This window comes from Leptonychotes weddellii, chromosome 2 (genome assembly GCF_054177405.1).
Source record: "Leptonychotes weddellii isolate Sample4059 chromosome 2, ASM5417740v2, whole genome shotgun sequence".
NCBI lineage: Eukaryota > Metazoa > Chordata > Mammalia > Carnivora > Phocidae > Leptonychotes > Leptonychotes weddellii.
The window spans coordinates 58,716,029-58,732,537 of NC_138370.1; the positions used below are offsets into that span (position 1 = coordinate 58,716,029).

The 16,509-nt window shown below is 38.8% G+C and overlaps 1 protein-coding gene across 4 annotated transcripts in view; it reads right to left on the bottom strand.

The window, feature by feature from the left end:
- Positions 1–12,186, bottom strand: part of TMEM144 (transmembrane protein 144) — a 56,900-nt gene extending 44,714 nt beyond the window's left edge. The window contains exons 1-6 of one of the 4 annotated variants that reach the window (XM_081811487.1): positions 11,636–12,186; positions 7,289–7,460; positions 5,470–5,581; positions 4,767–4,889; positions 2,546–2,645; positions 831–911 (exon numbers count right to left, since the gene is read on the bottom strand). In XM_081811487.1, coding sequence (XP_081667613.1) covers positions 831–911; positions 2,546–2,645; positions 4,767–4,887 — 302 coding nt within the window. In that variant the 5' untranslated portion in view covers positions 4,888–4,889; positions 5,470–5,581; positions 7,289–7,460; positions 11,636–12,186. Of the gene's footprint in view, positions 1–830; positions 912–2,213; positions 2,646–4,766; positions 4,890–5,469; positions 5,582–7,288; positions 7,461–11,635 lie in introns of those variants that run through there. The other 3 variants (XR_014142657.1, XM_081811483.1, XM_081811493.1) reach the window with 3 other exon arrangements.
- Positions 12,187–16,509: the final 4,323 nt, after the last annotated feature.

Consider the following 16,509-nt stretch of genomic DNA (forward strand, 5'->3'; position numbering starts at 1 on the left):
CAAAGAGATTGTTCCTGAATGTGGCTGGGGAAAAGCCATCATTGCAGGAGGCAGAGAAATATAGTGTTCTTTCCCTGCAGAATAAAAAAGTACCAAAGTCTTTCCAGGCAGGGCTATCCATTATGTGAAGCACTGACAGGGAATATAAATGGGGTCTAGAAGGGAAAGGGGACTGAATTTAAAGTGACCTAATTCCTGCTGGAGTTTTATTGATTGAACACTGCCATATAGAGATTTAAAGTCATTTTCATCCTCATTCATGTAGTGCATACGACTAGACACAGATACATCCCAAAACACGTGTTTAAGTGGATACGTGTTTTCATACGTGAGAGAGTAGTTATCTGACTGGGATAAGAAGAAGAGATGAGGGGATAGGAATGTGGAAACTGGCGGGCAAAGAGGAAGTGCGTAATGAGAGGAGATAAGAGGAGAGAATCAAGGGCTATTCCAGAGGCATCGGGGAGCCAGCATAACATTTCTTTACACAGTATTGTTTAGTTTGCAAAATAATGTGCCATTTGATTCTAATTTATGAGCTAGGTACTATGATTTTTCTAAAGATCACAGATAAATGAAAGCAAGCTTCAAAGCAGCTCAACGGTCTTCCGGGGGTCTCAGAGCTTTTGAGAACTAAAGCTGGGGCTTGGGACCCCAGAGTTGGCCCTTTTTGTCCTTGAAAGCCAAATCTGTGCATGTAAATGAAGAATCTGAGGACAAATCATGTCACTTTTATGAAATACGGGTTTAAAAAAATGTAAACACATTGGGATCTCTAAAAGGTTTTCTAAATGTTTGGAAGAACAGTTAAATCAGAAACGACTGTGTACCTCACTACTGATAATCCAGCTCCAACATAATTCAGCACCGGTTTTGATACTTCTTCTGCGTCCATTCCAAACCAGCCAAACCTGGAATTGAGAAAGTTACATCAAAGTAGGTACTTTTGAAAATGTGTTCATCGTAGTGTTCAAGAGCATGGACTCAGGGTCAGATTCCTGGATTCAAATCCTAAATCCCTCTCTTACTAATTGTGACTTGAACAAGTTAACTCTTTACCATACCTCAATTCCCCATGTTTAAAATGGGGTACCTATAAGATAGGTATAATTATTATACATATATATCCCTTCCTTTTTATGAAGATATTTTAAATGGAGTTAGTATATGTAAAAGTACTTGTGAGTGTCCCTTTCTTATTAAGGAAGAAGGAAGACAAAATAGATTAGTGGCTAAGTGAATGCTACTTAATTGGCTGCAATTTTGCATAGTATTTATTGAGACAGACATTTAAGTAACTGCTTGGTTAAGGATCACCACTTTTTGGCATCACCTTATAATTATATATATATTTTTTCATGCCTTGACATTGTAGCAATCGTTACTAACAATTACTGTGAACCATTCAGGGCAAGAATGAAAGAGGCAAGTAGAAAAAGCAAAAGAAAATAGCACTTGTAAGAAGCTGGTGGAAGCATGGGGAAAGGCCAGGAAAGAACAGATCGGAGGTTAGTTCATTTTGTCATTACTGAGGTTGTTATAATGCTTTGAGAGGGAAGAGGAGCCCAAAAAGTAAGGTAAGAGTGACCTCCTCCCTTCTACTCCTTTTCCCCAAACTCAACTTGAATGTTAATTTTCATGCTGAACAAGGGCAGCACAGTCAAACAGAAGTTCCTACGCTGATGGGGGTCTTCTGTGGTGCACTGTGTAATGGGGTAGTTTCTAGCCATCTAGGGCTATTGAGCACTTGATCTATGGGCAGTACAGCTGTGGGACTGAATGTTTAATTTTATCAAATTTTATTCATGTAACTTTAAATATAAATGGACACCATGGGGCTTGTGGTGAACTTGCTGGACCCCCCTAGAGCTGGGGTTGGCACACTTTTCCTTAAAGGGCCAGAGAGTAAATATTTTAGGCTTTGTGGGCCAGATGGTCTCTTGCAATTACTCAACTCTGCCACTGTAGTGTAAAAGCAGCCCGAGACAATATGAAATGGATGGGTTTGGCTGTGTTCCAATAAAACTTTATTTACAAAAATGGCTGGGAAGGTGAGCCATGTTTTGCTGACCGTGGCCCAGGCTCCAGGAGGAATATGTGCTTTAGAACCGGAAGACCTGTGTTTGAAGCCTAGCTTATTCATTCTGTGATATTCAGCAAGTTACCCAATCTCCCTGTCTTTCAGCTCTCTTATAATTATAGGTAGTGCTTACCTCATGTTTGTGAAAATGAGAGGAGAATGATGCATATAACAGGTCCAGCAAATTGTCACACAGTAAAAAGGGAAAATACACATCAGTTCCCTTCCTCTCTTCCTTCTTCTGTCCCAAGGAGATAATTCCTTACTGTATCTTAACCAAATATCTAGATCAGATATTAGAATTTAGGGCAAATAATAATTAAAAGTAGCATATTTCACGTGTATGTCTTACCAGCTGTAATCTCTGTGAGGGTAAAAATCAGGGTATTCCTCTCAGCTAACCCAATCCCTAGGACTTGCCTTACATCAGTGTAGAGAATCTTAGTTGAAATTGTTTTGTGTTACCTTGAGCTTGCCCAGCCAGTTAAGGTATTAAATGATCCCCAGATTAAGATTCCAAGGCCTAAACCAATGGTTTTGATAATTGGGACAACAGCAATGTTCCCTGGAGATGTAACATACAGGAAAAAATATGTTATTTCTAATACAAAAATACATGTATAAATTGAATTAATTTTTAACTTCAAATGAAGCTTATGGGACTTGGACAAAGTTAGGAAAGCACAATTCCTCAGTTTTTAAATAAAAGAACTACGTTTTTTTTTTGGTATTAAACTCAGGTTTATGATTCCTAAAAGAACTAGGCATAAGACAAAATCCTACAAAGAAAAATGATGAATTAGCTCTTTGCCTAATTGCACCAATGCTCTTTATCCTTAACATAGGTCTCTATTCTAAAACTTTTTGCAGAAACTGTCAATGATAAAATTAGTAGTGACTGTCCTCTTAGACTTGAACCAGAGCCAAGCACTGACAGACGTCTTTGACCCAATATGGCCCCAGACTTTGCTCTTCCATGCTCATTGACTTATCTTCTAGAACCCTGCATTCATTGCTTTGTGCTCTGAAAGGTCACTCATAGCCAAATGCATGATTATTTTTTTATAGTTCTTAACCTCTTAGCAGTCTGGCCTCAGTCCTACAATATTCTCCGGAAAGGTTTCCTCTGGTGGCTTCCAAGATGCCTTCATTTCCTGATTCCCTCCTGTCTCTCTCTTTCACGGCCTACTCTTTCTTGTCATACTCTCCGGATTTTAGGTGCCCCCTAAATATTTTCCCTTGAACACATTCTTCCTCTTGCTATATATAGTCTTCTTTGGGCACTTGACCTAATTTCAGGATTTCAGCTGTCAATTAGAGACACATGCTCCCAGTGCCATTGCTCTAGCCAGGACCTTCTCCAGAGTTTTAGTGCTCTGTTCCCACCAAGAGACCTCCAACCAGATGTCCCCCACTGTGGGAACATCAGGAACTTCAGTCTCAAAAGATCCCAAACTGAACTCATCATTTTTCTTTTTGGACACATACTTCTATTTTCATCCCTCAATGATAAAATCCCTACATTATCATTGGCTGCTCCCTTCCCTCTACTCCCCATTTCCACTCAGTTACTATGACCTATAGCATCCATCCATAGCAACATTTCTCAAATTACAGCCCTCCCCCACTGAATCCCAACGGAATCTGCTGGGTAATTATAAATACTATATTGTTATAAAGATCTTAGGCTACATGGAGCTTTCTGTTTCCCTCTCCCCAGTAGACACGATAAACATAATCATACCAAGTGAGGTATAATAATTTAAATCCCAGTGGAAATTTAAAAATGAACTCTTTTGTCCTCCAAGTCAGGACTTCACTAAATCATTTAATTCTGCAGAGATTCAAATTAAGTGGGTACCCAATAAGTTTTTAACATTTTAAAATTTATTTGCTTTTAATCAAATTAACCTCTAAAAATCCTTGATACTTGGAATTCTTTTTGCTAAAGAGAACAGAATTCTCCTGGGATATATTTATATTAATAGAAGGAAAACCATCCTGACCAGTCAAACAAAGGTATAAATTCTAGTGATATAATTCTAGGTATTGATAAAGCAACAAAGGGAAGATTTTTGTTTGCTTTTGTTTTTTTGCCAGTGCTTTTGAAATGACAATGTGTCTGTTTTCCTACTTTTAAGGACACGTCTTAAATACTATATTAGTAGAGACTACTATTTAAAAAATATTTTCCGATTAACATAGAGAAAGAAAGGCTGGAGCACTTAAACTAATATATGAGTTATGCTTGAACAGATAGAGAGCAACTGAAACATTTTTGCTATAATTTTCTATCAGGAACTAAGAAAGAAATCATTAAGAGAAAAAAGTCAGGAAATGTACCCAAAATACTTATCGAGCATCTGAATGAAAGAAACTAAACTAATTTCTAGTATCTATGCCTAAGGATTATTCAGAATTGCTGTTTGTGCTATCTCCTTTTATTTTTTTTTGAATGAGAGACAGAGCATGAGAGGGAGGAGGGTCAGAGGGAGAAGCAGACTCCCCGCCGAGCAGGGAGCCCGATGCGGGACTCGATCCCGGGACTCCAGGATCATGACCTGAGCCGAAGGCAGTCGCTTAACCGACGGAGCCACCCAGGCGCCCTGCTATCTCCTTTTATTATGAACCAGTTATTTTGACCATAGTATTAAATGATTACAGAATAAATTATATCATGCATTACCTGTTGCCCAAATGCAGCCCCCAACCATTGCAAAAGGCCAAAATTTAGGGCAATGTAATATCAGATTGACCACCAGGGCAATCAACCATATGGCGGCACAAAGTACCCACTGGAGAAACATTCCTGGAAATAAAAAGAAATTGGTTTCAGTGGTTCAAACTGATTTGAGTAAATTAAAGCTTAGGAGTACCAAAGAGATGTTATTATAGGAATGGTCACAACTTATTGAAAGCCTATATGTGGGTACTTTGCACACTTACTATAATTTTTACAACTACTATGCGTCATAGTCAACCCTAGTTTAAAGACGGAGAAAATGAATGTGAGATGAAGCAACTTGTCTCAACAGCTAACGGTTTGTAGAGCTGGAATTTAAATCTATGCTGTTTACTCCAAAGCATGCCAAGCACAGTGCATTCCTGGTTAAAGTTCTTTTGTTTGTTTCACTAATTAAACAAATCTAGAATCTTCTACCAAAGAGTACCGGCAAGACCAAGTCTATATATTTTTATTTGAATGCCACACCGAGCGCCATCTCTCACCAAAACACGGGGCATTAAGAACTTCAGAATAGCACAAGAGTAATTTAAGCCTTTTGGGATCATTTATGCCACCTTCGGGATAAAAACAAAGCCACTTATGGGCACATGCAGAACTCTCACACTTAGAGTTGAATGCCTGTGATAAGCCAGACAGTACAAACCCGAGAATTAGCATTCTGGGTCAGGGCAGTCTTCTTTCTGGGCTCCGGGTTGCCGTTTGCCAGTTAGCTGAAGATGACATGGTGATATGAGGTCTATGTGTACCTGAGGCTTCTGTTCCATCAAGGGTTTAGGGATTAAAAGATTAAAGAAAAAGTCGATATAGGAAGAAATACTCAGTGTAGCACTTCTGACTCTACCTGTGGAAGATTTTTGCCTATTTCAATTCAATCTCATGGTGGACGAGAGGGAAAAAAAAATGGCTGTCAGCCTCTAGGACAAAAAAGGAAGATCACAGAGGTGAAAGCGAACTTCATCTTACAAGTTCTCCATTTCACAAATGAGAAACTGAGAACAAAAGAGCTGATAAGACTTGTCTAAGATCACAGTTGCTGAGAGACTCCTAAAAGCCAGTTCCTCTACCCCTTAGTATATATTTTGTTCTTCTTTTAGTAGTTTCCATTTCCATCCTAACTCCAAAGAAAAAGAGAAGAAAGGCTCTGGAAGAAAAAGATTTGTAATTCTATTGTTTAAGCAGTAGCAAGATATAAGGAAATGAGGTGATAAAGTAACTGCTTCCCACCAGGAGTTCAGCATAACACTGGAACATCTCCTTCTCCTGGCTATCGTATTATAGGCAGGTGGATTAAAACCCAAAAACCAAAAACCAAAAAAAAGCCTCTTGCTTCTCTTTCCCTGAAGTTCACATTATGGTCAGGTTAACTATAATGTGTCACTTGTGTTCCTAAAAGCACCGCACTTTGCAAAAATCACATAATAAAAACCACAGAGCTTTTTTGGGGAAAAAGGGAACAACGCTCAAAAAGCATTTCATCAACAACATATTTAAAAAAAAGACAGGAACCTAATAAAAAAAAAAGACAGGAACCTAATTTAAAAAAAGTACCGTTTTACACTGGCTAAGTGGTTAAGAAATTCACAAGCATTACAATAAATATGGCACCCTCAACCTGAAAAAGACTTGAAGGTTGCTTATGGGAGTGGGAATCGGAAGTGTGGCAGCTTGTGAGCTATTGTGAAGCTGGTGGATGGGGGGATCCTAACACCAGATGTGAACAGGTGTGGTGCTGAGGGAGCTGCGGGATGTTTTTTTATTTTTTATTTTTTTTAAAGATTTTATTTATTTATTTGAGAGAGAATGAGACAGAGAGAGAGAGCACGAGATGGGGGAGGGTCAGAGGGAGAAGCAGGCTCCCCGCCGAGCAGGGAGCCCGATGCGGGACTCGATCCCGGGACTCCAGGATCATGACCTGAGCCGAAGGCAGTCGCTTAACCAACTGAGCCACCCAGGCGCCCCAAGGGAGCTGCGGGATGTTGAGGGGCGTGTGTGCAAGCGCATCTCGTGCTTTCCCAAGCATCTTTATTCATCTGGGTGTGGTTGTCTGTGCTCACCTAGTGTTGTATCAGAGTCAAAATGCCACATAAGCACAAAATTCACGTTGTGCTCAAACTGTTCTCTATTATACGGAGTGTGTTTGAAATTCATGTTTTCAAAACAAATGTGTGTTAGTAGAACTAACTTTCTTCTTTGTAAACATAACAGGTAAGGCTAATAAGCTTTCCTGACAGTCACTCTCCCAGCTTTACCATGAAACACAACCTTCAGACTATTCCATACTGAATAAATCTCAGATCAACTGGCATGAGCATTATCGAATGATTTATCATAAGCTCTATTCATTTGGCGCCAGGTACAAGAAAATTTGTAGCCATCATTAAAAAAAAGAAAGAACACCACCAAAAAAGAGAACTTCACATTTAAAAGTAATTTAAAGTTAACCATGAAGGAAAGATAATTACCATCACCAGTATCGTATTTTTTAAGTGGTACAAAGTTTGAGCCGAACAAAAGGACAGCTACAGAAGAGGAGATGAAACCAATGGCTGGGTCTGTTCTGTTACTGCTCATGGTTCCAGCACTGTCTGAGAGTGAGCCGGTTCACTTTACACTTGATGTCCTTTTCAAGAGCTTCTGAAATAAAAGAAAAACAAAACCATTAAGAAGTTGTGCATCAAAAACTAAGGATGTAATGTATGGTGATTAACATAACATGATAAAATAAAAAAAGTAAAATAAAAAAATTAAAAAATAATAATTAAACTAAAAAAAAGAAGTTGTGAATCTGTGAACAAACTGATTTCTACGTGATACTTATTGAGCTTTTTGAAAGTATGCTAAGATTCCTTCTTCCAGGTAAAAAGTTAGGACACTATGAAATTATGTATTATGTTCACACTCCATGTTTATTCATTTGTTTTTTCTTTTATTTTACTAACAAATAGTTTTTGATCATTAATCTACAATTAAAAAAAACCCAAAAACAAACTTTGTCTTCAGAGCTTGAAAACCTAACTTCTTCCAAGATCTGGAGATAATTTTTTTTTTTAAGGTTCATTCACTGATTTGAGAGAGAGAGAGAGAGAACAAGTTGGGGGGGGGAGAGGGAGAGAGAGAATCCTTAAGCAGCCTCCCCGCTGAGCTCGGAGCCCAACGCAGGTCTCTATCCCAGGACCCTGAGATCACAAACTGAGGTGAAACCAATAGCTGGATGCTTAACAAACTGAGCCACCCAGGCCCCCTGCAGATAATTCTTATTATATTATAAAAAAATTCTCCTGTGTAGGTGGATTGGTATAATGAAAAGATTTATGGACCAGGACTCAATTTATTTCAATTGGTTGTTGTGACAATCAAATGAGAGAGCATGTGTGAAGACTTTCAGAACTTCCAGTCTGGGGCACCTGGGCGGCTCAGTTTAAGCATCTGACTTTTGCTTTCAGTTTAGGTCATGATCTCAGGTCTCAGGGTTATGAGATGGAGCCCAGCTTGGGGCTCTGCTTAGGCATGGAGGCTGCTTAAGATTCTTTCTCCCTCTACCCCTTTTTTATATAGATACATAAAAAAAGAACTATCAGTGCCTCAAAAGCAAAAGCTTTTTAAAAATTTCAGGTAGGAGCTTAAGGGCACATGTAGATTTTATTGCTGCTACATACTCAGGATTACCTAGAGGCAAAGGCACTTTCCTCATCAGTAGTACCCTCATGGTGTGTGTATTACTTTAAGTAGTTCGTGAAACCTTATATCTTTATGACTTAAAAAGAAAAATAACTGAACAGATAGAAGAATCCATTAAAGATCTCTTCAAGAATTTTTTAAATCTCTTCAAGGTTTAGGTCCTTGAAGTATCCCTTCAGGAATCTCCTAGACTCTTTTTTTTTTTAAATATATATTTTTAAAGATTTTATTTATTTGTCAGAGAGAGAGAGCACAAGAGGGGTGGGGTGGCAGGCAGAGGGAGAAGCAGGCTCCCCGCTGAGCAAGGAGCCTTATGCAGGACTTGATCCCCGGACCCTGGGATCATGACCTGACCTGAAGTCAGGTGCTTAACTGACTGAACCACCCAGGCATCCCTCTCCTAGACTCTGAGGATAGAGAACAAACTGAGGGTTGATGAAGGGAGGTGGTGGGGGATGGGCTAGATGGGGGTTGGGCATTAAGGAGGGCACTAGTTATGATGAGCACTGGGTGTTATATGTAAGTGATGAATCACTAAATTCTACTCCTGAAACCAATACTACACTATATGTTAACTAACTAGAATTTAAATAAAAATTTGGAAGGAAAAAAAAAGGAATCTCCTAAAGTACAAGATCGACAGTGGGTATGATGCACAATACCATCACCTGGTCAGCAGAACAATGTGAGGCAGTTAGCCATCTGTTCAATTTCATAGCCACTAGCCACATGTGGATAACTAAATTTTCATTAAAATTAAGTAAAAAAGGGACGCCTCGGTGGCTCAGTCAGTTAAGCGGCTGCCTTCAGCTCAGGTCATGATTCCAGTGCTCTGGGATCGGGTCCCGCATCGGGCTCCTTGCTCAGCGGGGAGCCTGCTTCTCCCTCTGCCTGCAGCTACCCCTGCTTGTACTCTCGCTCACTCTCTCTCGCCCATGCTCTCTCTCTCTAACAAATAAATAAATAAAATCTTTAAAAAAAAATTAAGTAAAAAAAAATCAGTTCCTTAGTCAAACTAATTAAATATCAAATGCTTGATAGTCACATATAGCCAGTAGTTATCTGAACAGTGCAGATTATAGAACATTTCCACCATTACAGGAAGTTCTATTGGACAGCACTGCTAAGCTTATTAAAAAGTTCTGGTTCCCTGTGAAGAAAAGGACCCAAACCACAAATAGCCAAGAATCAGACATTTTTCATAACATTAGAAAAGGCTATTGAACATAATTCACTCTTTTAGTTGTATAATCTACATGAGAAAAAAATAACACGGAAGAGTCATTTTATCACAGGAGGTAATCAGAGTCTTTTCACAATACCATTTTGAAATCATATTTTGTACATTGACTTTTAGGTTCACTTCATCTCCTTAAGCCTTCCGGAATGGAAGATAATCAATCCAGTCTTTTTTTCCCTCCAAATTTAATGTTGTGATGACTTCTTGTGGATGTGTGTTGAATAAAGTACATCTGAAATCACCTTTCCTTGTTATTTTATTTTACAATACTTACTTTAAAGGTATTTTGCAGCACCTGGGTGGCTCAGTCAGTTAAGCGTCTGACTCTTGTTTTAAGCTCAGGTCATGATCTCAGGGTCCTGGGATCGAGCCCTGCATGGGGCTCTACATTTAGTGGGGAGTCTGCTTGAGATTCTCTCTCCCTCTTCCTCTGCCCCTCCCTGCACCTGCCCATGCTCACGCTGGTGCGCTTTCTCTCTCTCTCAAATAAATAAATAAATCTTAAAAAAATAAAGGTGTTTAATTTTTCCATGTTTTGTTCCTTATGTGTTCTTGCAGAGAATATTAAATATAGAACTACCTACAATACATATTTTTTGGCATTATTAAGAACAATTAACTGAAAACAGGGATAACATCAAAATTACTCAATAAATCTTCATAAGAAAAACATCTATTTGAAATTGTATGTGCTTTCTTAAAACAAACCAAAACAAATGCTAGTAAGACAATATCCTCTTTGGGGATGTAGTTGAGGAAGAGACTCTGAGACATACTGAAACGCTGACACAATACTACTACTGCAATAAAAATAATAGTCTTACTGTTAGGCGCAAAGAAAGTTTTAGCCCTGCAATGGCTTACATGGACTATTGCTCAAGAGTCAAGCAGGTGTACTGCTGCTAAGATATCAAGACTACAGTAGGTCAGAGGAACAGCAGTTATCTGGGAAGGATATCACTGGACTAAGAAGACACATGATTTAGTGATAGCTAAGAAATTTTTTTTTTTTTCGTTTAAATTAGAATAAGCAGAGTGAAACAAAACCTGTATAAGCACACTGATAAGAGAATGCCTAACTTTCAGAAGTGGCAAATTATTTTAGTGAAAAGATGGCTTCATTAAAGACTATTGACAGCCCTAAACCTCTTAGATTTCATTCCAATTGAAGTAATAATTTGAAGTGCTAATCAGAGTGCATGAACTGCATTTTGCCGGCTGACTGAATATTATCAATGTTAATTAAAGTTATTACCAGCAAATAAATGAAATTTATTGCATATAGCTCTGGTATGTTTCAGAAAGCAAGTGATCTAATTTCAATGTGGGCTGGCAAGCTGGCATTATGCACTATCTTTAAAGAAGAATCTACCTTTCTAAATCAATAAAATTTATATGCAAAAGTAAAGCAATATCACTTTTAGCGCATTACTCCCAATTCTTTTTAGTGCGGACTTGTTGAACTAACAAGTCTCAAATCACTTAAATAAAAGTAGTTTTGAAAGGCTTGCTTTCAAGTGTCCTCTGAGATTTTATTAAACTACATTCATTCATTTTTATTTTTGTACTTTTATTTCATTTATTAGTAAATGTTTTTTTCTCTCAACTTTTCCTGTCAATTTAAACTTCTATGTAGAACCTTTTTTGTTAGTACTTGGCACGTTCTGATCAATAATGCTTGTTCTAAGGCAACTTTCAGTTTTAGTTTCATGTTAATTTCCTCAACTCTGCTGGCAACCTCTGCCAGCATCTTGGCTAAAATTCTCAGTGCTTGAATATACTTATTCTGAGCTTTGATTTTTTTCTTTTTAATCATCAGCGCATTCTGAAAAAAATCACGAGACACTCCGCTGCAAAGCTACTGGGTTTCCTTTGAGTTGCTTGTACTCACTGCGCTCGGGCTGAAGCTGAAACTTCCTCCGGCTCAGCACCCACTGGATCAGTCTCCACTGCGCCGCTGCGGAGCCTGCACCCGCCTATTCCCCCAGCTGTGGGACAGCCCCGACGGCCTTTACTTCCTGCCGGGACAAATTACCTATGACTGGGTGGGAGAAGGGAGGGCTCTATCTAGCACCTGTGACCCAGGTCGTGCCTCGGCGCGACCTGGCTGCCCGGCAAGCCATTATTTCCTGCGGGGACAATCACGGACAGACCTGCGGGCGGAGGCGGAGCGCTACAATAAAGGAGACCTGGAGGCCGCCCAGGGCAGCAGGTTGAGAAACGCCTTCCTCCAGCTGCAGCGCAGGAGTGCCTGGCCTTGTGACTCACGTGACCCTGAGGAGGCGTCCTCAGACCGTGTGTCAATCAATCAGCAAACTAGAAAGGCTTTTGTGTATTTGAAGAGATGTTTGTTCAGGGAGCTCCGTGCGTGTCACCCTCTAAATGTCACAGAGCTAGGTAGTGTTTGTACTGTTGATGGATGAATCAAAAGGCCAAGGAATTTCGTACAATCATAAAAGGCTATCTAAAGCTGAACTTGTGATCACCATCAAGAGATTCATCTGAACTACTAATGTCACTAACATCTCTGTGCCATCACAGGATTTCACTTGTAATCACTAATCCTTTCTAAATGCACCCAGACCCTTTTTTCTGTGTATTTATCTAATAGGTACTGAGTACCATGTAAGAACATATATTCTAGGCCTCTGAAACTTGAGATTTTCTGTTTTGTTTAGTTTTTAAAATACAAACACCTGGACCACACAGCCGACCAGCTGAAATAGAATCTCTGGAAATGTGGCTTAGGAATCATTTTCTCCTCCAGGTGATTCTAATGTGTAGCCGGTCTTGAGAATCACATTCTAGATCAATAGTCAAATTTTATTGCTGGGAAGAATTACCCGGAAAATGAGTTAAAATACAGATTTCCTGACATCTCGATTTAGATTTTGAGAAACATTGCTCTAGTCCTCCACTGTCGGGTAAGTAGCCATTAACTGCATATGGCTATTCGAATTCAAATTAGAATCAAAATTCAGTGGTTCATTTGGACTGGACACTTTTTAAGTGCTCAATAGTCAAACGTGCAGATTACAGAACATTTCTATAATTGCAGAAAGTTCTGTTGGACAGCACTGTTCTGGACTCAAGAGCCCTGGGAGTACAGCAGTGACCTATAGGAGTCCTACCTTCATATGGATTCCAGAATAGCAAGAGACACAGATATGAACAAATAAGTTCAGAAAAGGGGAAGTGCTGGGTTCTGTCCTAGTCTAAGGGATCAAGGAAGGCCTCTCTGAGGAAGTGACAGTTAACAGAGACAATTCAGTAGTTGGTAATGACTGTAGAGTTACAAGAGGAAGAAAGCATAAAGGACTGCCCAAAGATGAGGTATCCTGGAAGGAAGTCCTGCTTTAAACATTACTCATATTCATAAACAACAGTGAAAGACGCAGGGGCGGCTGGGTGGCTCAGTCAGTTAAGCAGGCGACTCTGGATTTGGGCTCAGGATATGATCACAGGGCTCCATGCTGAGTCTGAAGCCTGCTTGGGATTGTCTCTCTCTCTCTCTCCCTCTGCCCCTCTCTGCTCATGCTCTCTAAATAAATAAATAAATAAATAAATAAATAAATAAATAAATAAATAAATAAATAAGTAAGTAAGTAAATAAATAAAATATTTTAAAAAACCTAATAGTGTAAGCAGCAGATGGGAAGGAAAAGTATCATGTCATTTAAAGAATTAAGGAAGCTAAGGCTTTTCACCTAAGGGAAGAGATTAATTAAAAAATTCAGAGTTCAGAAAAATTTTGAGGAAACAAGTTCCCCTTTCCTCACAAACTCTCCCTCCCCCCAAAATATAGGGCCTAAATCCAACCTAGAATTGTTTCACTTCATGATTACAGGAGACCTCAATGATCATGTGGTTCATTCTTGCTTCAGATTCACATTGAGAAACTGAGACTCACATTGTTGTGAATTTCCTAAAATCTTAAAGTGAGTTGGGGGCTGAGTCGGGATTGAGGATATTTATTACAGGATGTTCCAAGTCCAGTGCTTTTCACATCATGCCACAGATCCAACCCAAACATGGATGATCCTCTGCTTAAACTAAACTAAGATTCTTCTTTCAAGTTGTTTCATATGCATTCATGTCTAAATATAAAAGTCTATATGGGAAGAGTTTGGGGAGGCACTAGAAAATCCAAGTTAGTTTCATATACTAGCCATTTATCTCTGGAAAAGTCATTTAATTTCTCTAAACCTGTTTCCTTATATATATTATTATCGACATAATAAGGTCTGTATACCTCACCCTTTTATGTGGTCAAAAGATAAAATGTATTAAAAAATATTATTAAGATTCTGGTTTTTGCTCTGACATTAGAAGATCTTGGGAGTTATCACTCCTGTCATCAGGATAAGAAGAAAGCTGAACACACTGAAAATCAGCAACTCTTCTTAGATCTACCAGATAAATGAGGCCCCAAGGTAAATCATCTCCCTGAAAACTGCAGATGTAGGTGAATGCAGAGAATCATACCTTATGACCACAAGAGCCAGTAATGAGTAGAGGGCTCTTCAACAGTAATGGTGAGGACCCAGTGTCCGGAGAGCACCCATAACTTCAGGAGTTTACCTTCAGGAGTCCTGCTAGGTTCTCACAGTAAAGATCAGAGAAAAATTTCCTCTTGCTTCTGGAAAGGGGAGGGAAAAAGTAGCCATTATGAAACATGCCCAGAGCCTCTGTTTTCTGAAATAAAGACTAGCCTTCTAGGTAAACATCTTTATCAGAGCTTTATCAGACTTGGAAGAAGAACAATTGGGTGATTTGAGCCCCTTCTAGTTTTCCTGTCTCTCATGAGGAGGGAAGGGGGAAAGGGTTACGAAACTTCTCTGAAGGTTACAGTCCCGGGATCCTGGCTCACTAAAAATGAAGATTTACTCATAAGAGTAGATGGGGGCGCTGGGGGATAGACACTGGGGAGGGTATGTGCTATGGTGAGCCCTGTGAATTGTGCAAGACTGTTGAATCACAGATCTGTACCTCTGAAACAAATAATATATTATATGTTAAAAAAAAAAAAAGAAGAAGAGGAAGATAGCAGGAGGGGAAGAATGAAGGGGGGGAAATTGGAGGAGATGAACCATGAGAGACTGTGGACTCCAGGAAACAAACTGAGGGTTCTAGAGGGGAGGGGGGTAGGGGGATGGGTTAGCCTGGTGATGGGTATTAAAGAGGGCATGTACTGAATGGAGCACTAGGTGTTATACGCAAACAATGAATCATGGAACACTACATCAAAAACTAATGATGTAATGAATGGTGACTCACATAACATAAAAAAAAAAAAAGTATAGAGTGCTTCCATTCCACAATACCTTATGACCATATTAAAAGTGTTCCAACAATAACACTGGATTACAACTGAGAGAGCTGCAAGACACAGACACTGTTTAAGGAGTTTCTAGGAAAACCCAAAGACAAAACAGGAGACAGAAGAAAGGACTAGGGGAAATTGAAACCTATGACACCTACAGCTATAGCAAATATTAAACACAACCTAACTTCTGGTGAGGTAAAAAGAAAATCTCACACTAAAGGCCTGCTGGTAACAGTGCCTATTATTTGATACATCATCTCTGGCTTGTAAAAAAAATTACAAGGCATACTAAAAGGCAAGAATAAACACATCTAAAGAGATAGAGCAAGCCTCAGAACCAGACTCAGATATTGTAGAGATTTTGGAATTATCAGACTTCAGATTTAAAATACCTATTATTAATATGCTAAGAGCTCTGTTGGGAAAAGTTAACATACAAGACAAGATGTGTAATATGGGAGATGAAAACTTTAAGAATGAAAAGAAAACAAAAACACTGCAACTGAAATGAAGAATGCTTTTTTACAGCCAAGAAATAGTCAGTGAGCTTGAAGATATGTCAATAGAAACTTTGCAAATGTAAATATAAAGAGCACAAAGTACTGGAAAAACTCAACAGAATATCCAAAAACTGTGGAAAATTACAAAAAAAGTGTAACACAGAGGTAATGAGAATACCAGAAAGAAAAAAGAGAAAGGAAGAGAAGTATTTGAAGTAATAATGGCTGAGAATTTTCCAAAATTAATGACAGATGATACCAAATCTTAGGTCCAGGAAGCTCAAATGCTAAACAGGATAAAAACAGAAAATATCTACATGTGGGCATATCATATTCAAATTGCAGAAAATCAGACAAAGAAAAAAATATTGAAAGGAGCCAGGGGGTAGAATGTCTTATCTATAGAGGAAAAAGGATAAGAATTTTATCAGACTTTTCTTCAGAAACCATGCAAGCAAGAAGAGAGTATAGTGAAATATTTCACATTGAAAGAAAATCCATCAATTTAGACATCTGAATTAAGTGTAATTATTCTTTTAAAAGTAAAGAGGAAATACAGACTTTCTCAGACAAAAACTGAGTTGTTTTTTTTTTTCTTACCAGTAGACCTATCTTGGAAGAAATGTTAAAAGAAGTTTTTCATAGAGAAGGGAACAAATATAGTTCAGAAAGTTGGATTGAGAGGAAGAAAGGAAGAACATTAGAAAAAAAAGTAAATGAGGGAAATAAGATCTTTTATTTTTCATTCTTTTTTTTATTATGTTATGTTAATCACCATACATTACATCATTAGTTCTTGATGTAGTGTTCCATGATTCATTGTTTGCATATAACACCCAGTGCTCCATGCAGAATGTGCCCTCTTTAATACCCATTGCCTGGCTAACCCATCCTCCCACCCCTCTCCCCTCTAGAACCCTCAGTTTGTTTTTCAGAGTC